The following is a 22,980-nucleotide window of genomic DNA, read 5'->3' as shown; positions in this document are numbered from 1 at the left end:
ACAGGAACTTTTTGTACTTTCCATTCCATGTTGCTGTGAACACAACACCATGAAAAAATAATATCTACTTGAAAAAAAGCCCTCAAGGGGCCAGTGCTGTGGTGCAGGGGCTTGCAGCCATTTGGGCAGTGAGCCACCAAACGGCAAATTTCTTTCCCACTGTCATTCTGCCTTTTTTTTTTTTTTAAAGATTTATTTATTTATTTGAAAGGCAAAGTTACAGAGAGAGGGAGAAATAGGTCGTCCATCCACTGGTTCACTCCCCAGATGGCAGTAATTGCTGGAGCTTGGGCCAATCCAAAGCCAGGAGCCTGGAGCTGTTTGGGGTCTCCCACATGGATACAGGCGCCAAGCACCTGGGCCATTTTCTACTGCTTTCCCAGGCACATCTGCAGGGAGCTGATGGAGCAGCCAGGACAAGAATCAGTATGGGATACTGGCACTGCAGGCGGCACTCTTTCACAGTGCTGGCCCCTGTCATTCTATTTTGCCTTTCAAATAAACAAATAAATAAAATTTTATTTATTCATTTATTTATTTGAAAGAGTTATACAGAGAGGAGAGGGAGAGGGAGAGGGAGAGGGAGAGGGAGAGGGAGAGGGAGAGGGAGAGGGAGAGGGAGAGGGCAGAGGGCAGAGGGCAGAGGGCAGAGGGCAGAGGGAGAAAGAGGTCTTCCATCCAATGATTCAGTCCCCAGTTGGCCGCACTGTGCTAATCCGAAGCCAGGAGCCAGGAGCTTCGTCTGGATCTCCCACACAGGGGCAGGAGCCCAAGGACTTGGGCCATCTTCTACTGTTTTCCCAGGCCATAGCAGAGAGCTGGACCGTAAGTGGAGCAGCAGGGTCTCAAACCAATACCCATATGGGATGCTAGTGCTTCAGGCCAGGGCGTTAACCCATTGCAGCACAGCACCGGCCTCAAAGTTTTAAAATTTTTAAAAAGTATCAGGGACCCCAGAGTTTCTCCAAGAAAATGACCCACACCTTACAAAGTGAAAGAAGAAAAATAACATTTCACAGACTAAAGGTTAATGCCTCTGATATAAGAAGAACTTAGAAAAGTAGAGGAAATAACAATGTCCTAATAGGCCATTGTAAGACATTTAGCCTCATATATAAAACTACCCTGAAAGACTATTTCTCACCTATAAGTTCAGCACAACTCAAATACTTGACAAACACTTATGGCAAGACTCTTCCATGCTGCTGGTAGGAATGCAAAATGGAACAGAATTCTAAGAGGGGAATCTGGTGATTCTCACAAAATTACATACGCATTTAAGATCTGAATCAACTTGACTTTCAGAAATTTACCAAGCAAAACGCTGGCAAGACATGTGGACAATACTATTCGTCACAACTGTCATTTGTAACAGCAGAAGAGTAGAAAGAATCCAAATGCTTTAAAAAATGGCCCACTGAATAAACTAATAGGTAATGTTCACACAATGTAGTGCTATTCAATTTCAAAATACAACAAGCTGGGGCCGGCATTGAGGTGCAGTAGGTAAAGCTACTACTACCTGAGACACCAGCATGCCCCGGTGCTAGTTTGAGTCTGGCTGCTCTACTTCCTTTTTTTTTTTAAACTTTTATTTAATAAATGTGAATTTTGAAACTACAACTTTTTGGGGCCGGCGCTGTGGCACAGTGGGTTAACACCCTGGCCTGAAGTGCCGGCATCCCGTACGGGCGCCGGTTCTAGTCCCAGCCGCTTCTCTTCCAATCCAGCTCTCTGCTATGGCCTGAGAAAGCAGTGGAAGATGGCCCAAGTCCTTGGGCCCCTGCACCCACGTGGGAGACCCAGAAGAAGCTCCTGGCTCCTGGCTTTGGATCGGCGCAGCTCCGTCCATTGCGGCCATCTGGGGAGCTAACCATCAGACGGAAGACCTCTCTCTCTCTCTCTCTCTCTCTGCCTCTCTTCTCTCTGTGTAACTCTTGACTTTCAAATAAATAAATAAATCTTAAAAAAAAAAAAAACTACAACTTTTGGATTATAGTGGCTTCCCACCCCCATAAACTCCTCCCACCTACAAACATCCCATCTCCCATTCCATTCTTCTTCATCAAGATTCATTTTCAATTATCTTTATACACAGAAGATCAACTTAGTATATACTAAGTAAAGATTTCAACAGTTTCGGATGCTCTACTTCCAATCCAATTCCCTGCTAATGTGCCTGGGAAAGCAGGAAAAGATGGCCTAAGACCGTGGGCCCCTATAGCCACGTAGGAGATCCAGAAGAAGCTCAGAAATGTAATCTACTTGTATCAGCAGAACAAGTATGAGAATAAAAAAAGGACTCAGGCAAAGAGTAATTGAAAAGGGCTGACAGAGATCTAAGAGACCTAATATCCAAGCAAGATGTTCCAGACAAGACAGAAAATAGGAGATGATCAAAGAAGTAAATTTTACATTGCTTAAAAACTTACTCTAAAGATTAAAACCTGGAAATAGTGAGTGAAAAGGACTCTCCTTAATGTAATTATCATAATGCTTCACAACAACTCTAAAAGCCTTCAGAGAAGAGGTAAAATCCACTTGATACACACAAAGAATGAGAAATGAAAATGATACCCAAAGTTCCCTAAATAGTAGTAATGGAACCTCAACGATAAGTAATAGAGTAACAACTTGAAAATTCTGACTGGAAAGTATTTCCAACATAGAATTTCATTATAATTAAGGGACTGAGCATGAGGGTAAAATAAACACAATGTCAAAGCAAGATCTCAAGAAACTATCTTCTGAGTCCAGCAATGTGCACAGCAGATTAAGCCCCTGCTTAAGATACCAGCACCCCGTATCAGAGCGCTGGGTTGGAGTCCCCACTACTGCACTTCTGATCCAGCTCCCTGCTAATCCACCTGGGAAAGCAGCAGCAGATTACTCAAGTGCTTGGGCCCCTACAACCACATGGGAGAACCAGAAGAAGCTCCTGGGTACTGGCTTCAGATCAGCCCAGTGCCAGCCGTTGTAGCCATTTGTGGAGTGAACTGGCAGATGAAAGACCTCTCTCTCCCTCTTGCTATAGTTATGCCTTTCAAATAAAAATAAATCTTTTTTAAAAAGAAAAAAAATATGGCTACCTTTGGCAAACTAATAAAAACAGAGGGTAACATTAAAGGAAAATATGTGAAAAACTCTACATGCAATAGTACTTGCTATCGATAATATTAATTCTTATTTTCTCCACAGTACCAGGCTCATAACTCTCTTCTTCAACATGGGTCACAGAAACTCCCAAGTTTCCTGTCTTCCTCTAACCTTCCTTGTCTAACATAGGTCATCAAACCCCTCATTTCATACCAGTCCTATCCCACAGACTGGAGGGAGAAATGCCACCAAACAGGGGCCAAGAAAAATCTGAACAGACAGGCCTTTCTGGGCTTCCCTACCCGGTCCATACCATAAACAATCCTATCTGCTTAACGGGGTTTCTATAAAATTCCACAGGGACTAGGTTTGGAAAGCTTCCTGATTGTCAAACACATGGCTGTACCTGCAGGGCAGTGCCTAGAAAAGGCATGGAATCATCCCACTGTCCCCCTAGCATCTTGCGCCTCATCTATCCGTGTTTCTTTTATAATGTCCTTTATCATAAACTGATAAGAACGCTTCCCGGAGCTCTGTGAACTGCTCTAGGACATCAATCAATCCCAGAGAGGAGTTTGTGGGAACACTAACTTATAGCCTATCAGCCAGAAGTGCCCAGAATCCCAAATTGTCCTCTGAAGGGGGGTGGTCTTACAGACTGAACCTTCATTCAACCTGTGGGGTCTGATATGTTATCTCTAGATAGAGAGTGTCAGAATGGAATTGCAGGGGTTGACGCGATAGCTCACTTGGTTAATCCTCCGCCTGTGGTGCCGGCATCCCATATGGGCACCAGGTTCTAGTCCCGGTTGCTCCAGTTCGCTGTTATGGCCCGGGAGGGCAGTGGAGGATGGCCCAAGTGCTTGGGCCCTGCACCCGCATGGGAGACCAGGAGGAAGCACCTGGCTCCTGGCTTCGAATCGGCATAGTGCCAGCCATAGCAGCCATTTGGTGAGCGAACCAATGGAAGGAAGACTTTTCTCTCTGTCTCTCTCACTTTCTATAACATTACCTGTCAAATAAAAAAAAAAAAGAATGGAATTGCAGGACATCCTGCTGACATCCAATGCAGAATTAATTGGTTGCTAATAAGGAGAAGCTCCCCTACTCCACATTTTGGTGACCAGAGGTGTGGTGCTGTATTGATTATATAAGAAAGTATAGGAGCTGGCACTGTGGCACAGCAAGTTAAAGCCCTAGCCTGCAGCACTGGCATCTCATATGGGCACTGGTTCAAGTCCTGGCTGCTCCACTTTCAATTCAGCTACCTACTAACGTGCCTCGGAAAGCAGCAGAGGATAGCCCAAGTCCTTGTGCCCCTGCACTCACGTGGGAGACCTGGAAGAAGCTATTGGTTCCTGGCTCAGTTCTAACCATTACATATGGGGAGTGAACTCAGAGCAGATGGAAGATCTCTCTCTCTGTCTCTGCCCCCTCTAACACTTTCAAATAAACAGAAAAAAAAAATTTTTTAAATAACCTAAGTATATGGTAAAATTACTTTTTACTCCATAACTATGAAACAGTAAAAAAGAGTAACTCCTGGGGCCGGTGCCCTGGCGCAATAGGTTAATCCTACGCCTGTGGCGCCAGCATCCCATATGGGCGCTGGTTCTAGTCCTGGCAGCTCCTCTACCAATCCAGCTCTCTGCTGTGGCCTGAGAAAGCAGAAGAAGATGGCCCAAGTCCTTGGGCCCCTGCACTCACTTGGGAGAATGGGAGGTTCCTGGCTTCAGATCGGCGCAACTCCAGCCACTGCAGCCATTTAGGGGATAAACCAAAGGAGAGAAGATCTTTCTCTTTCTCTGTCTCTACCTCTGTCTGTAACTCTAGCTCTCAAATAAATAAAATCTTTAAAAAAAGAATAACCCATGGTCTCCAAAAGAGTTAACAGGTTAACCACAATCTACTGTCGCAAGCTGTTAAGAAATACTGAGGGGGCCGGCACTGTGGTATAGCGGGTAAAGCTAGTACCGACCTGCTAGTATCAACATCTCGTATGGCTGCTCCACTTCCAATCCAGCTCTCTGCTATCGCCTGGGAGAGCCGTGGAGGATGGCCTAAGCTCTTGGGCCCCTGCACCCACGTGTGAGATCTGCAAGAAGCTCCTGGCTCCTAGATTTGAATTGGCTCAGCTATGGCCGTTGGGGAGTGAACCAGCGGATATAAGACACCTCTCTCTCTCTGCAACTCTGCCTTTCAAATAAATAAATAAATCTTAAAAAAAAAAAAACTGAAGAACAATATGTAAGATCAAACATGTTAGGATTCACAACCTTCTCCTTTAAAAAATTAACACCCCCGGTGTACTTTCAGTGATTTTTTTTTACCACACTAGAACAGCTTTCCTGTGATTTTTATACACTACAACAGCTTTCCAACAAATGAGAAGAATGTCAAACACAATGAAGAAAACAGGAACATTGAGTTTGGAATGGTGTACATAAAGGAACTTCAGACAATGAATTACTATTTCACATAACACTGACCTAGGAGCTTTCTTCAGTCAGTAAAATCCAATAGCCATTTTTTAATTAATGTGATAAAACAAAAATTATTTTATTATAAACAGTATAAGTAATAATAATGCTATTAAATGCACAGGGCACATAACCTTCTGACATATTATCCCCTCATTTATTCCTGAACTCCAATAGATGCATTTTTAGGTAAGAAAAAGAAAGGCTCGAGAAGACACAGCTGAGAGGGGGACTCTGAGTAAGCTCTCCAGATGGTGACTAGACTTCAGTCATCACTATCACAAGTTAATCTTTTGGATAAATACCTTTTAAAAAAAAGTTTATTTATTTGAAAGGCAGAATTAGAGTCAGGCAAACAAAGAGAGATTTATCTTCCATCCCCAAAAGGCCACAACAGCTAAGAGTGGACCAGGCCAAAGCCAAGAGACTGAAACTCCATTAGGGTCTTCCACATGAGTGCAGAGGGCTCTCTTCCACTGCTTTCCCAGGCATATTAGTAGGGAACTGGAGTGGAAGTAGAGCAGCCAGGACTTGAACCAGAGCCCATATGGGATGCTGACATCACAGGCAGCAGCTTAACCTGCTAGGCCACAACGCTGGCCCCATAGCAAACATTTACATCAGTATTACTTTTATACAGAGCTAACATAAAAACATAAAAGATACTTAGAAATCTTAATCCTTGTGGATTTTTTTACAAAAAAACTCCAAATAGCACAGTAAACAAATATAAGAGATAGTTCTAAAATCACACCATAACCGGTTTTGCAACACTAGTAATAATTTTGCTAGCATAATTCTCAGATTCACGTAACAAAGAATCTTAAAATAGTATGACAAATTTTTCCTCCCAACATTCCAGTGTTTATCTGCGTTGGAGAACAACAATAAAATTCCAAAGGAAATACCACTTGCTTATTTTGTAGTGTATCCTATTAGGTTTTATCTTTCTCTATTGGGCAGTAATTATCGAGCAGAATTCAAATTTCTAATTGTATTAGCTTTATGTCACCAAAATAAACATTGTTGCAACTAAAAACTCATCTCATTTGCATTCTAGTATTCCTTCAAATAAACAGCTCTTGAATTTATCTTTCTTCCTTAAAGCTGCTCTAAATATCCTAAATCTCTCAAATCAATACCCATCTAACACCTTGCTTTCATTTCTTAAAAAAAAAAAAAACCTTCACTTTACTATCCTCCTATTAAATAAGTATTTACAATTCACTTGCGAATTTACTATAACTTGCTAGAAGCTTAAACAAGAACCAAAGGGGAATAATCCTTCCCTTTCAAGAAACTCAATCTGTTTTTTCACACATATGTGTATACAATACTAGAAAGAAGCAAGCTTCGGGAATAGCAAAACACCAGACATTATGTCAAAGTATTTCTCAATTTCACACCTGCTTTAAGTTCATCACACTGGAACATGTTCAGAGCCATACTGCCTACCTGCATCAGCTCTGGACCGCTGGCCAGGTGTCTTTCCGAATGGGGTCTTCATTCATCTGCATTTAAGTGAGCAGCAGAGCTGCTGGACTAGGGTGAAAATTCAATATCCTCCAATTTGAAACTTTCCAAAGAATTTCAGTGTTCTCATTAATCCACTATCCAAATGTTTCCTTTGCAAGTTCAACAAAACTCCATGAAATCACAAGCTCTCTGTAAAATAGTGAAAACAGTTCATTACTAGAGCATCATGAGTAAAAAGCACACCAGGGGAGCTATGAAACATAACATTTTAAATATAAGTATTCGCTAAAATGCACTTTCCCACAAATCAATTAATTTTATTTCCCTAAGACCTACGCTGCTCCTAAACCAGAACAAGGTAGAAGCGAGAAAAGCAGACAACAGAGCCTGTAAGAGGGACACACACTCTCTCTCTCTCTCTCTCCACTTTTTTCTCCCAACTCCATTCCTACTTCACTTACAACCTAACGCACTAAAATATGATTAAAAAAAACGCATACTGAATTCCACTTCAAATTTACAGTCTCGGTTCTCAAGTGAGGAAAACTAAAGGCTCCTCACTCACAGCACCACCCAACAGAGCCAACTGCCGAGCCCTTGTTGTTCCTGTGAATTAACTGGTCTCTGGGCCGTGTTAAGTTACTCCGTATCATCTAAATGAATGACCCTCTCACTAATAGAATACTCTCATCGGCAAACATTTAACATTGGACTACCTACCAATTTTATAAAAATCCTGTGACTCCATTCCCTTTCTCAGCTCCTCTTCAAAAAACTCCTTCAAAGATTCAGGAAAATTTTCATCTACACAAATTAACCTAACAAATTTGTCCTGTGGTGTTAAACATTTTAGCTTATTAATATTCAAAAATGCACACCCTTCTCACTAGCAGATATAAGCTTATCTCAGAAATAATTTTCTGCAGTTTCCCAGGTGAGCATTTGGTACAGTGCTTAAAGATGCCATTTAGGGACACCTGTTTCCCTTTTAGAGCGCCTAAGTTCAGGTCCCATCTCCGCTTCTGTTTCCAGCTTCAAGCACTTGGGACCCTGACACCCATGTGGGATACTGAGACTGAGATCCTGGCACCTAGCTTCAGCCTGGACCAACCCAAGCTGTTCCAGCATTTGGGGAGTGAACCAGCAGGTGGGAATTATTTCTCAAAGAACAGAAATAAAAGTTAAAAATAGGACTAGCATTGTGGCACAGCATAGGGTAAGCCACCACTTACAGTGCCTGCACATGAGTGCTGGTATGAGTCCTGGCCACTTCACTTCCAATGCAGCTTCCTATGAATGTGCCTGAGACAGCAGTGGAAAATGGTACAATTACCTGGACGCCTGCCATCTCCATGGAAGACCCAGATGAAGCTCCAGGATCCTGGCTTCAGTCTGGCCCAGCCCTGACTGTTGTGGCCATTTGGGGAGTGAACCAGCAAATGAAAGAACTCTCTCTCTGTCTTAACCCCGCCTTTCAAATAAATAAATAAACTTTAAATAAACACCTAAAAGATAGCCTTGAATAAGGGGTGGGAGATGTTGCTCAAATATCTTGGTTTTTTTAAAGATTTTATTTATATATTTGAGAGGCAGAGTTACAAAGAAAGGGAGAGACAGAGAGAAAGGTCTTCCATTCACTGGTTCACTCCCCAATGGCAACAATGACTGAAGTTGCACCTATCTGAAGACAGGATCATCTTCCAGGTCTCCCACACGGGTATAGGGGCCCAAGGACTTGGGCCATCTTCTGCTGCTTTCCCAGGCCATAGAGAGAGCTGGATCAGAAGTGGAGCAGCTGGAAATTGAACTAGCGCCCCTAAATAAATAAATCTTAAACAAATAATAAAAAAAAAAAACAGGGAAAAAAAAAGATTCTGGCTTTTCCTCTGCTAAGTCTATCTTTATTAAATACAACAAAATATTACTGCTCGCAATTTTGCTAAACAATCTAAAATGTGTCACACATTTAAGCTTTAAAATCTCAATTTCTCTTTCTTTATAACAAACTTAAAGGGAATTAAAAAATCTCTCGACTACTTACCATAAAAAGGAACGTTTACTGAGTACTCACTTTCAAGCACTGTTGTAAGTGCTTTACCTGTATTAATGCTGACTCCTTGGGATATTTAAAAACTGCATCTCAGAAGTTAAAATAACATGGTCAAACTCATATACACTACAAGGAGCACTGCTGGTAGATTTTTTATTTTAAAAATAAACACACAGATTGTTCCCACAAAGGACAGGGTACCACAGAAATCACTGATAATGTACTGTGTCCAAAAAAAGGTTAAGAAACGAGTATTTCAGATATAAAAGCAGTATAACCTCAAAGCAGAAACTACATATATCACAATGGTTGCTGCCAAGGCCGGCATTGTGGCAAAGCAGATGAAGCGCCGCTTGTAAAGCCAGCACCCCATATGGGCACTCGGTCAAGTCCTGGGTACTACAATACCAATCCAGCTCCCTGTTACTGTGCCTAAGAAAGTACCAGAGGATGGCTCAAGTCCTTAGGCCCCTGAACCTGTGTGAGAGACTGGAAAGAAGCTCCACTTTGGTCTGGCCTAACCCGGCCAATGTGGTCATTTGGGGAGTGAACCAGCAGATGCAAGATTTCTCTGTCTCTCCCTCTCTGTGTAACTCTTTCAAACCATACTGTAATGAAAACTGGAGTCTCAGCTGCTCCACTTCCAGTCCAGCTCCCTGCTAATGTGCCTGGGAAGGCAGTGGAAAGTGGTCAAGTACTTGCATCCCTGCCATCCATGTAGAAGGACCCAGATGGAGTTCCCAGCAATTAGAGCACCAATGGATGGAAGATATCTCTCTCCCCGTTTCAAAAAAAAAAAAAAAAAAAAAAAGTCACAGTATCTGGAATCTAAGGCAACTTTTGAAAGGCCTACAATGAAAAATGTTAGGACAGCAAAACATCAGCAAATAAATCCTGACAGATAAGTTGGGCCACTCAATTACAATTTCAATTTTCTTATGTACAGGAAATTTCACTTTAAAAGTCTAGGAATGAGGCTGACCCTGCTCCCTGTTAATGCACCATGGAAGGCAGCGAAGATGGCCCAAGTACTTGGCTCCTGCCACCCAAGTAGGAGATCTGGATAGAGTTCCTGGCTTCTGGCTTTAACTTGGACCAGCCCTGGCCACTGTGGTCATTTGAGGAGTGAACCAGAGGATGGAAAGCAGATAACAATCTCTTTCAAATAAATATTCTTTTTTAAAAATTAAATAAAAGTCTAAGGAAGATTATGTAAAGGAATAAGAGTAGCCACAGCAACCCAGTGGTTTACCACAGAGGTACTCAAAAGCCTGCAGCTTATTCCTAAAACATTATTAGAAATAAGCAGAGACAGGATGACAGGGACCAGTGCTGTGGCACAGCCCAAAAAGGTACTCCTTGCCATATTCACATCCCGTATCAGAGCATTGGCTTGAGTGCATCCTGCTCTGCTTCTAATCCAGCTTCCTGCTATGTGCCTGGGAAGGCAGCAGATGATGAAAATGTCTGAAGTATGTGGGCCCCCAGGCACCCATGTGGGGGACCAGCATGAACTTTTCTGGCTCCTGTCAAATCCTGGACCATATCCAGCTGTTGCGGCCATTCAGGGAGTGAACCAGCAGACGGAATCTCTGTCTCTTTCTCTCTCTGTTACTCTTTCAAATAGATAAATCTTGAAAGAAAGAAAATATGGCAAAATACTTGAAATTCCTGTTATCTAGATGGTGAAAATACATGTTCAATTGCCTAGTTCAGCTTTTCTGTATGTTTGAAAATCCTCATGCTAAAACACTGAGAAAAAGAATAAATTTTTTTTTACATTTCTAATTCTGGAAAGAAAACTCACTGGGAATACAATCAACTTTCCTAGGTACCTAAAAGAACTATTAGAAATTCAAATTTAAAATATTGCAATTAATAAAACCTAAGAAAAGTGTTCTAGAGGCCTCTGGTACAGGCTAAAACCTCACTCAAAGATTAAAATGAAGGGCTCAAAGGCCGGCACCGCGGCTCACTAGGCTGATCCTCCACCTGCGGCGCCGGCACCCTGGGTTCTAGTCCCAGTCGGGGTGCCAGATTCTGTCCCGGTTGCTCCTCTTCCAGTCCAGCTCTCTACTGTGGCCCGGGAAGGCAGTGCAGGATGGCCCAAGTGCTTGGACCTTGCACCCGCATGGGAGACCAGGAGGAGGCACCTGGCTCCTGACTGGCGCAGCGCGCCGGCCATGGCAGCCATTTGGGGGGGTGAACCAACAGAAGGAAGACCTATCTCTCTCTGTCTAACCTTGCCTGTCAAAAAAAAAAAAAAAAACTATTGAAAATGAGGGGCTCAATGGTAATAAAACACTGTTAATCGGCATTTGTCTACCTAAGGATTCTGGTAAAGTAACTATCATACTATCAAGTACATATGAAGGCCCCAAATCCTCGTATCGATTTAAGCAAAATTATTAAAGAGCCCAAACCACTAACCATGTTTTAATAAGGAAACTCTCAAAAAAATCACTCAAACACAGCAACTCCTAAGCATTTAGTAGGTCTCACCAGACACACAGTCTGCCCATCCAGGAGCTCAGACAACACAGGCTAGTTACATGGCCACCCTGGGCCTCATCCTTCCATCATCAAACTGTGAAAGCAGAATTGGTGACTGCTGGATAACAAGAGCTTGGCTGGCCTTTTTGTCCCAGTTCCTGGGAAGTTCCCACTAAATCTGGGAAATTTCACGAGGACAGAAGTGTCTCTGACTCAAGGTGGGTCTTTGTAAGTGGCTGTTGCTAACACGCTGACTCAGGGCAGGGGCTGGCCACAACACAAAGATCAACCATGGAATTAGAAGGTAGGGGCTTGAGCCCAGCGACAGCAGTTCAATATCAGTTCGAGTCCCAGCTGTTGCTCTTCCAATCCAGCTCTCTGCTGTGGCCTGGGAAAGCAGAAGATGGCCCAAGTTCTTGGGACCCTGCACCCACGTGTTAAGACCCAGAAGAAGCTCCTGGTTCCTGGCTTCTGACAGGTCCAGCTCCAGCCGTTGCAGCCAACTGGGGAGTGAACCAAAGAATGGAAGACCTCTCTTTCTCTCTTCTCTAACTCTTTCAAATAAATAAATTAAAAAAAAGAAAAAAAAAGAAAAAAAAAAGAATGCTCTTAACACTAACTATCAGGGACCAGCGCTGTGGCGCAGTGGATTAAAGCTCTGGCCTGAAGCACCAGCATCCCATATGGGCACTGGTTCAAGACCTGGCTGCTCCTCTTCCAGTCCAGCTCTCTGCTGTGGCCTGGGAAAGCAGTACAAGATGGCCCCAAGTCCTTGGGCCCCTGCACCCGCATGGGAGACCCAGAAGAAGCTCCTGGCTCCTGGCTTCGGATTGGCACAGCTCCGGCCGTTGCAGCCAACTGGGGAGTGAACCATTGGATGGAAGACCTCCCTCTCTCTCTTTCCCTCCTTCCCTCTCTCTAACTCTTTCAAAGAAATAAATATATCGTTAAAAAAATAAAAACAGTAACCATCAGGAATCGAGTTTCTTACAGAAATACTTAATTGCAAGTCAGTGAAATCAAATAGATGAGGAGCTTAGAACATCTTCTCATGAGAAGGAAACTATCAAAGACCATCCAAGAAATTATAACAAAAGGTGTTCTCTTGTGTTCTTTTCTGGACTCTTTATTGTGGCTGAAAATTTCCATGACAAAAAAATGAACACAGACCCTAAACATATGCTTGAAGGCAACAAGGCACCTGAAGATAGAGGCAGAATCTAAGGAAGGCAGCCCTGCTGTTCACACAGCTTTCATCCCTGAGAACAACTGCCAAATGTTGGAGGGCAGCTGAGAGGCTGACAGCTTGGCAAGGTTAAGAAACAGAGGGCTGGAAACCAGGGACTCCCAACAGAGGCTCTGGTAAACCCATCTCACTCTGAGTTGGAACTCAAACTGCAGGAACTTAAAATCTGCGGGAAAGGGGAAATCCCACGTTCTAAGTATAGGCTCAACCTCAGCTCATTTTTATTCTCCAAACTTAACTAGGTGATCCCAGACTGTACACTCACTTAAGATGCCCAGAGAAGTAAACATAATTATAACCTAGGCCCTAATTATTCAAATAGTATTTGAAATATAATCTAAAATGTACACACACACACACACACACACACACAAAATAAGTAAAATAGTCAGCAGAAAACAAATAAGAAATGGAAAAAAAAAAAACACCCAATGGACTAACAGGTATGGAAATTGCAAAATGGTACTTTTTAAAATTGCAAAACAGCACATGACAGGGTTTGCAGTCTTACTCTTCCTGAAATTTTTTTTTAAAGATCTTCATTAATTTATTTGAAAGGCAGTTACAGTGAGCAAGAGAGAATGCATCAGCAAGCGACAGACATCTTCCATCTGCCAGTTCAATCCCTGAAAGGCCACAATGGCCAGGCTGAAACCAGGAGCATGGAAGGCCATCCAGGTCTCCCATGTGAATGGCAGAGGACCACACTTGGACTATCTTCCAGTGCTTTTCCAGGAGCCTTAGTAGGGCACTGGATCGAAAGTGAAGCAGCTGAGACTCAAACCAGCACTCATATGGGATGCTGGCACTGCAGGAGGCAGCTTAACCCACTGTGCCACAAAACCAGCCCTGCAAAATGATACTTTCAGGTAGTTAGAAGGACTATACATGTATAAAGAAAATGACAAATAGCTCCAATTATCATGTTCAGAGAGATAAAATGTAAGATTGAGAATTTAATAGAAGCCTATCAAAGAATCAGTCCAGAAATGAAAAACAAAGTTCAATGGATGGAATTAATAGTAATCTAAACTTGTTAAAAATTAGCAAAGAAAATATTCAGAATGAAGCAGAGGGTAAGCTAATTAAGAAGGTCTAACATGCACTGAAAGGGATTCTCACACAAAAAGAAATATTTGAAAATAACACCTACACATCTCTCAAACCTAACAAAAGGTATTTCCCTAGATTCAACCACACACACACACACACCCCTAGTTACATCACAGGAAAGTGGTTGAAAGCCAAAGATGGGGGAAAAAACATAAAAGCCTGTATTAAGAGATTCCATCCATGGACCAAATGTCAGTAATTCAATAACTTTTTTTCAACAACTCAGAAGAAAATTAAACTTAGAATTCTTTATACATTGAATAATATGCCTCCAAAGATCAACTTGAGACACTAACACTCAGAGAATCTATCAGAAGTCACTCAACAGGGGTAGACATTGTGTCACAGATGGTTAAGCAGCCACATACAGCACCTCCAACTCACATGGGAGTGATGGGTCAAATCCTGGCTACTCCATTTTTGATACTGCAAGGCAGTGATAACAGATCAAATACTTGAGTTCCTGTTCCAACCCACATGGGAGACTGGATGGAGTTCCTGGAAGTCCTAGCTTTGGCTGGGCCCAGCTCTGGCTATTACAGCCATTTGGGGAGTAAACTACAAAGTGGAAAATAATCTTTCTCTCCACCCCAACTCTGTCTCTCTGGCTTTCCATAAATAAATAAATTGTTTTAAGTCACTCAACAAGTGGGGACCATAAAGGGTGTTCACCAGACAAATGTTCCAAGATCAAGGATCAAAGTTACAGCAAAGAATAAAGATAAATGAAAACAGCAAATTTTTATGTTAATATAAATGGTTAACTATATAAATTAATGTCTTAAAAAATACAAAGAACAAAAAAATATAATAGTGGCAAGTAAATATAATTAAAACTAAATTGGGGCCAGCGCCACGGCTCACTAGGCTAATCCTTCACCTGCGGCGCCAGCACCCTGGGTTCTAGTTCTGGTCAGGGCGCCAGATTCTGTCCCAGTTGCTCCTCTTCCAGTCCAGCTCTCTGCTGTGGCCCAGGAAGGCAGCGGAGGATGGCCCAAGTGCTTGGGCCTTGCACCCACATGGGAGACCAGGAGGAAGCACCTGGCTCCTGACTGGTGCAGTGCGCCAGCCATGGCGACCATCTCGGGGGTGAACCAAAGGAAGAACTTTCTCTCTGTCTCTCTCACTAACTCTGCCTGTTAATTAAAAAAAACAAACAAACAAACAAAAAAACAAAACAAAACAAAACAAACCACACAACACTAAATTGGGCCAGTGCTGTGGCTCACTTGGTTAATCCTCCACCTGCAGCACCAGCATCCCATATGGGCGCCAGGTTCTAGTCCCTGTTGCTCCTCTTCCAGTCCAGCTCTCTGCTGTGGCCCGGGAAGGCAGCGGAGGATGGCCCAAGTGCTTGGGCCCTGCACCCGCATGGGAGACCAGGAGAAGCGCCTGGCTCCTGGCTTCGGATGGGCGTAGCTCTGGCTGTAGTGGCCATTTGAGGGGTGTATCAACGGAAGGAAGACCTTTCTCTTTGTCTCTCTCACTGCCTAACTCTGTCAAATTAAAAAAAAAAATTAAAAGATTAAAACTAAATGGACTTTACAGAAGAAGGGGAGAGTGCCAAATAATATTAGAGCTGTTAAGTTAAAGATGCATATTTTAAGTAACTTCCAATCAACAGAGGAAAAAATAAAGCAAGCACCTACAAGGTCAGAAAGGACAGAAAAAGGCACACAAAACAAATACAATAAGCAGAAAGCATTTATTAACTGGTTTAAACCCAATTTTACTATTTTGTAAATGCCAAGAGAAAATGTCGCAATCAAATCACATACTGTCAAACAAATTTATAAATTCTACTGTGTACGTTCATAAGTCATTCAAGGTGAGCAGAGTTGTGGCAGGTTGCTGAGAGTCTCCCTCTGCCTCCCATCCAGCTCTCTGCTAATGAGTGTGGGAGGCAACAGATAACAGGACAAGTACTTAGGCCCCTGCCAACCGTGTGAGAGACCAGGATGGAGTTCCTAATCCCTGGCTTTGTGGGCACTTTGTGGGCACTTTGTGAGTAAACCAGCAGACAGAAGATATGCCTCTTTCTCTCTCTGACCCCTGTCATCCAAATCTGTCACTCTTTCATATACATAAATAAATATTTAGGGGAAAAAAGACTAATTCAAAACATAAGTATATAGAGAGATTATAATAAAGGGTAGGGGGATAGGTGCTGTGGCACCATGGTTAAAGTCCTAGCCTCCAGTGCTGACATCCCACACCAGTGCCAGTTTCAGGCCCAGATGCTCCACTACCTATCCAGCTCTCTGCTAATATGCCTGGGAAAGCAGTGGAGGGTGGCCCAAGTCCTTGGACAACTGCACCCATGTAGGAGATCCAGAAGAAGCTCCTGGTTCCTGCTTTCAGATCTGCTCAACTCCAGCCATTGTGGTCAACTGGGGAGTGAACCAGCACATTGGAAGACCATTCATTCTCATTCTCTCTCTCTCTCTCTCCATCTCTCTCTGTCACTCTTTCAAATAAAGAAGTATTTAAAAAAAAAAAAAAAGATTAATATGGCCGAGTAGGGAGGGAGTTTACTGCTCTAGCCTAGGAGAAAGTTTAAAAAAAAGAGGAAACTATGCAAATTAGAGGGACACAATGAACCTACGTGTGGAGGGCATAGATGCCCACAACTCAGGACTCCAGCAGCCAGAAGCCTCCACACCAGTGTTGGAGAGTGAGGTCAGACCAGACTGCAGCAGCTCAAGCCACTGCTGATAAAGCTGCAGGCAGAGCCTAGAGGGACTCCAGCTTGGAGCCCCGTGGGAGATAATGTACCTGCCAAACTAGAGGAGAATAAAAAGAGGAGAGACACATTTCTCTCTGTCCAATCACCCTTCAACGGCGTCCTGTAACAACCTGATAAGAGAGCCGGCACCATTTTGGACATACATTAACAGCTGTGCCAGCTCATGTCCTCGCCCAACCAACAGAGTGGAGACTCCTGGGTCTGGTGGGGAGAACTGACAAAGACTGAGTGCTCGTGACTGAAGGAGGCTTGTGTTGCAAGGACTGTGGAAAAAACTGAGGCTGAATGGGAGGGCTCGCGGTGTGGCTGGGACTTTGGGCAGTCACTGCGGGAGGCTCCACACGCTCAGGGCTCCCTGGTTACCTGGTGAGGGACATTGCTGGGGAATCTTGGGGCAGAGCAGCAGACAAGTATTATACCCACTGGAACTAGCACCCAGAAACTGGTCTCATTTGAGGAGAGGAGCTCAGCAGAGCAGAATAAACCTTTCTTCCGATAAGAAAGAGAGAAAGAGAAAGAGAAAGAGAAAAAGAGAGAGAGAGAGATCGATAGATCGATTGATTTACCACCCCAAACCTGGATGTGTCACCTTAGACACGCCCTTCATGCTGTAACTGAACAGAGCTCCATGACCACACCCACCACATGCCTCTAAGTATTCACTGAAAGCAGATACTCCACTAATCTACAGAGGGATAGTACGAAGATAAAAGCCACCACAAGTATCTCCACAAATGCCGAATAACAAATGCACCACCTCAAGAAACAAGAATAAGGCCGGCGCCGCGGCTCACTAGGCTAATCCTCCACCTTGCGGCGCCGGCACACCGGGTTCTAGTCCCGGTCGGGGCGCCGGATTCTGTCCCGGTTGCCCCTCTTCCAGGCCAGCTCTCTGCTGTGGCCAGGGAGTGCAGTGGAGGATGGCCCAGGTGCTTGGGCCCTGCACCCCATGGGAGACCAGGAAAAGCACCTGGCTCCTGGCTCCTGCCATTGGATCAGCGCGGTGCGCTGGCCGCAGCGCGCCGGCCGCGGCGGCCATTGGAGGGTGAACCAACGGCAAAAGGAAGACCTTTCTCTCTGTCTCTCTCTCTCACTGTCCACTCTGCCTGTAAAAAAAAAAAAAAAAAAAAGAAACAAGAATAAGTGAGACAACATGTCGCCCCCAAAAGGACACTTCATTACTAGATTGCGAAAATGATGAGATGGAAGAAATGCCAGAAATGGAATTCAAAAAACTGATCATAAGATACATAGAAGTAACCAGAACCAACTACATGAACTAATGAAATCTAGTCATGACATGAAAGAAAATTTCTCTCAGGAAATTGAGATCTTAAAAGAAAAATCAAAATGAAGTCTTGGAAATGAAAAATTCAATAGAACAAATAAAAAATGCAGCAGAAAGCCTTAACAACAAAAGTCTATCTAAGTTGGAAGAAAAAGTGGGGCCGGCACTGTGGTACAGCAGGTAAAGCCACCGCCTGCAGTGCTGGTATCCCACAAGGGCACCAGTTCGTGTTCCGGATGCTTGTGGACCGTGAGCGTGTGGAGCCTCCCACAGTGACTGAGCCTCCCACAGTGACTGCCCAAAGTCCCAGCCACACCGCGAGCCCTCCCATTCAGCCTCAGTTTTTTCCACAGTCCTTGCAACACAAGCCTCCTTCAGTCACGAGCACTCAGTCTTTGTCAGTTCTCCCCACCAGACCCAGGAGTCTCCACTCTGTTGGTTGGGCGAGGACATGAGCTGGCACAGCTGTTAATGTATGTCCAAAATGGTGCCGGCTCTCTTATCAGGTTGTTACAGGACGCCGTTGAAGGGTGATTGGACAGAGAGAAATGTGTCTCTCCATGCAGGTTCAATCCAGCTCTCTGCTATGGCTAGGGAAAACAGTAAAAGGTGGCCCAAGTCCTCGGGCGCCTGCACCTGCATGGGAGACTCAGAGGAAGCTCCCGGCTCCTGGCTTTGGATCAGCACAGCTCCAGTCATCACAGCCAATTGGTGAGTGAACCAGAGGATGGAAGACCCTCCCCCCACCGCTCCTTCTCTATGTAACTCTGACTTTCAAATAAATAAATAAATCCTCAACAAAAAATAAAGAAGATTCTAAAATGTGCACAAGAGAAACACCAGATTACTTTCAGAGGATCTCCAACTAGACTCATAGCGGACTTCTCATTAGAAACCCTACAGGCTAGGAGAGAAGGGTGAGATGTATTCTAAGTCTTAAGAGAAAAAAACTGTCAACCCATACTATATCCTGCAAAACTCTCATTTATGAATGAAGGTGAAATAAAGACGTTCCTTAACAAACAGAAATTCAAAGAATTTGTCACCACCCATCTAGCCCTGCAAAAGATGCTTAAGGATGTTCTACACACAGAAACACAGAACCACAGTCAACACTATGAAAGAGTATCACAAAACCTTAAAGAAACAGAAAATATACAAAAAAGTGGAAAAATCTTCCATGTTCATGGATTAGAAGAATCATCATCAAAATGACCATTCTTCTGAAAGCAATCTACAGATTCAATGTGATACCAATTAAAGCACCAAAGACATTCTTCTCTGATCTAGAAAAAATGATGCTGAACAAAAACAAAGCCAGAGGCATCATAATACCAGATTTCAAGACATACTACAAGTCAGTTATAATCAAAACAGCCTGGTAATGGTACAAAAACAGATGGATAGCCCAGTGGAACAGAACAGAAATGCCAGAAATCAATCCAAGCATCTACAACCAACTTATATTTGACCAAGGAGCTAAAACCTATCCCTGTAGCAAAGACAGTCTCTTCAACAACTGCAGGCGAGGATGTGGGGGAAAAGGTACCCTAATTCACTGTTGGTGGAATGTAAACTGGTAAAGCCACTATGGCAATCAGTTTGCAGACAGCTCAGAAATCTGAATATAGACCTACCATATGACACAGTCATCCCACTCTTGGGAATTAATCTAAGGGAAATGAAATCCATAAATAAAAGAGTTATCTGCATCCCCATGTTTACTGCAGCTCAATTCACAATAGCTAAGACATAGAATCAACCTAAACACCCATCAACTGAAAGACTGGATAAAGAAATTATGGGATATGTACTCTATGGAATACTACATGCAGTAATATATATATCTATATATATATAGATATAGATATATATGAATTCAGTCATTTGCAACAAAATGGATGAATCTGAAAAACATCATACTTAGTGAAATAAGCCAGTCCCAAAGGGACTATATGTTCTCCTTGATATGTGGTAACTAAAAGAGCACCTAAAAGGAAATCTGTAGAAGTGAAATTGACACTTTGAGAAGCAAAAACTTGAAAGCCCTTGTCTTGATTATCAAGGAATAGTTTTCTTCTACATACTACTTGTTGAACTCCTTACTTAACATAAAGTTAATTATATGTGTATAAAATCAATTAAAAATGGATCCTCATAAAAAAATAAGAGTGGGAATAAGAGAGGGAGAATAAAGTTTGTAACTAAAGCTGTATAGTACTGCATACATTGTATGACTTACTTCTAAGGGTACAGCACAGGACCCCAAATCCCATTAAGCTCGGTGATAAAAACACCATCTTAAATGTTAAAGTGACAATATTACGTGTTAAAGTGATCATATAGACAGGATTAAGTGTTAAAGGGATCATACATAAGATCTATAATTAACAGAATTAAAAAGGAGAGAATGTTCCTACATGGGAAGCAATCCATACAGGAGACTCATAGAACAACTGCTTTAAGTAGCACTCTGATCTCAGAATCAGCCCTAAGGCATTCTGGTCTGGCTGAAAAGCCCATGAGAGCATTTTAGGCATGGAAAGCCAATACACTGTGGCAAAAAAAAAAAAAAAAATCAATCCTACACGAAGGATCTCTGTAAGAGACACCCTAGTGGAAAGAAGTGGCCATCAAAGAAGGATGTATTTTTCTCTGAAGGGAGGAGAGAGCTTCTACTTTGCTTATGGCCTTGTCTAAATACTAACAGAGATTAGGGATTCAAAAGGCTTCCACAGCCTTGGCACCTCATGCTAAGAGCTTCAGGTGACCACTAACATCATACGTTAAGTGCTATTTTTTTTTTTTAAAGATTTATCTTATTTATTTGAGAGGTAGAGTTACAGACAGTGAGAGGAAGAGACGGAGAGAAAGGTCTTCCATCCACTGGTTCACTCCACAAATGGCAGCAACAGCCGGAGCTGCGCTGATCTGAAGCCAGGAGCCAGATGCTTATTCCCAGTTTCCCATGCGGACGCAGGGGCCCAAGCACTTGGGCCATTTTCCACTGCCTTCCCAAGCCACAGCAGAGAGCTGGATCAGAAGAGGAGCAGCCGGGACTAGTACTAGTGCCCATATGGGATGCTGGCGCCACAGGCAGAGGACTAACCTGCTGTGCCACAGCGTCGACCCCCCAAGTGTTAATTGTTAAATTAGCAACAGGAGGCACTGTGCACTAACTTCTCATGCAGGGACCTCTGTCCTCAATGAGTTATATTATGAGAGTTAACTATAAAACTTGTTCTGAAACCGTGTGTGTGTGTGTGTGTATGTGCACACGCGCGCGCGCTCATGCAAACTGTTGAAATCTTCACTTAGTATAGAATTGGTCTTTTGTGTATAAAGCTAAATGAAAATGAATCTTAATGGAAAATGGGACTGGGGATGGGAGAAGGGGGAGGGGGAGGAGGAGGAGGAGGAGGAAGAAGAAGAGGGGTGAGATTGCGGGTAGGGTGGAAAAGAATCACTATATTCCTAAAGCTGCACTTACGAAATTTGTATTCATTAAATAAAAGGCTTCTTTGGGAGAAAAATAAATAAAATTACATTCATTGAATTTTAAAAAAAAGGAAAAAAAAAGGGTAGGAACAGTCATTTGGTACAGCTGCTTGAGAAGACCACATCTCATGTCAGAGAGCCTGGATTCAAGCCACAGCTCCACTTTTTTTTTTTTTTTTAAGATTTTATTATTTTTAAGTCTGAGTAACAGAGAAAAGAGAGACAGACAGACAGACACACACACACACACACACACACATATACAGAGACAGACAGACAGACAGAAGGAGACAGAGGGGAGATATGTTGCATCCCACTGGTTCATTCCCCAAATGGCTGAAACGGCCAGGGTTGGACCAGGCTGAAGCCAGGAGCTTCTTACAGGTCTCCCAGGTGGGTGCGGAGGCCCAAGCATCTAAGCCATCCTCCACTGCTTTCCCAGGCATATTAGCAGGAAGATGGATAGAAAGTGGAGCAGCTGGAACTTGAATCGGCACCCATATTGGAAGTTGGCACTGCAGGCCATGTCTTTAATTCACTAAACCCCAGCACGCCACCCCAGAACCACCACCTCTCAGCAGCTCCATTTTCAATTCCTGCTTTACAATAATGCACATTCTGGGAGACAGCAGGTGATAACTCAAGTAACTGAATCCCTGCCATCAACATGATAGACTCAGATTTCACCTGGTTTTGTCCTGCCCCAATCCAGCTGTTGCAGGCATTTGGGGAGTAAACCAACAGATGAAGATCTATGTCTGTCTCTGTCCCTCTCTGATTTTCAAATAAAAAAATGAAAATAAATATAAACCTAAAAAGAAAACATAAGAAAAAGATAGACCTTGAACATACTAACCCAAGGAAAGAGACTGCAGCAATGTTAATATGAAGTTAAGGAAATTTACCTCTAATAATAGTTTTGCCTAAACATGGACATTTAATAGTAATTTAAAAATACTCAAGAGGGGAGCCGGCACTGTGGCACAGAGGGCAAAGCTGTTGTCTTTAGTGCCGGCATCCCATATGGGAGCCAGTGCGAGTCCCGGCTGCTCCGCTTCCAATCCAGCTCTCTGCTACGGCCTGGGAAAGCAGAAGATTGTCCAAGTGTTCGGCCCCAGCACCCACACAGGACACCCTGAAGAAGCTCCTGGCTCCTGGCTTCACGTGGGCAAGCTCCAGCCATTGAAGCCATTTTGGGAGTGAACCAATGGATGGAAAGTCTTTCTCTGCCTCTCTTTGTAACTAACTCTGCCTTTCAAATTAATAAATAAATCTTAAAAAAAAAGAAAAAAAGACTCAAGGGGTTAGTCTCAACTCTACTTACGCACTAAATAACAGATCCTTAAAGTATATATAGCTGGGGCTGGAACTGTGGTGCAGCAAGTTAAAGCCCCAGCTGGCAGTACCAGCATCCCATATGGGCAATGGTTTTGAGTCCCAGCTGCTCCTCTTCTGATCCAGCTCTCTGCTATGGCCTGGGAAAGCAGTAGAAGA

The 22,980-nt window shown here is 43.3% G+C and overlaps 1 protein-coding gene across 6 annotated transcripts in view; it reads right to left on the bottom strand.

Moving 5' to 3' along the window:
- The window catches only part of SPIN1 (spindlin 1), a 73,464-nt gene that overhangs the window by 30,253 nt on the left and 20,231 nt on the right, over positions 1-22,980 (bottom strand). For 3 of the 6 annotated variants that reach the window (XM_051847543.2, XM_051847531.2, XM_017342444.3), the window contains one exon: positions 7,032-7,241. The exons of the other annotated variants lie outside the window; for them this stretch is intronic. In XM_051847543.2, coding sequence (XP_051703503.1) covers positions 7,032-7,083 — 52 coding nt within the window. In that variant the 5' untranslated portion in view covers positions 7,084-7,241. The remainder of the gene's footprint in view (positions 1-7,031; positions 7,242-22,980) is intronic. 6 annotated transcript variants of the gene reach the window in all.

This window comes from Oryctolagus cuniculus, chromosome 1 (genome assembly GCF_964237555.1).
Source record: "Oryctolagus cuniculus chromosome 1, mOryCun1.1, whole genome shotgun sequence".
In the NCBI taxonomy this organism is placed as follows: Eukaryota; Metazoa; Chordata; class Mammalia; order Lagomorpha; family Leporidae; genus Oryctolagus; species Oryctolagus cuniculus.
Note: the sequence above shows the minus strand (reverse complement) of the source record. Positions and strands in the feature narration are given on the sequence as shown.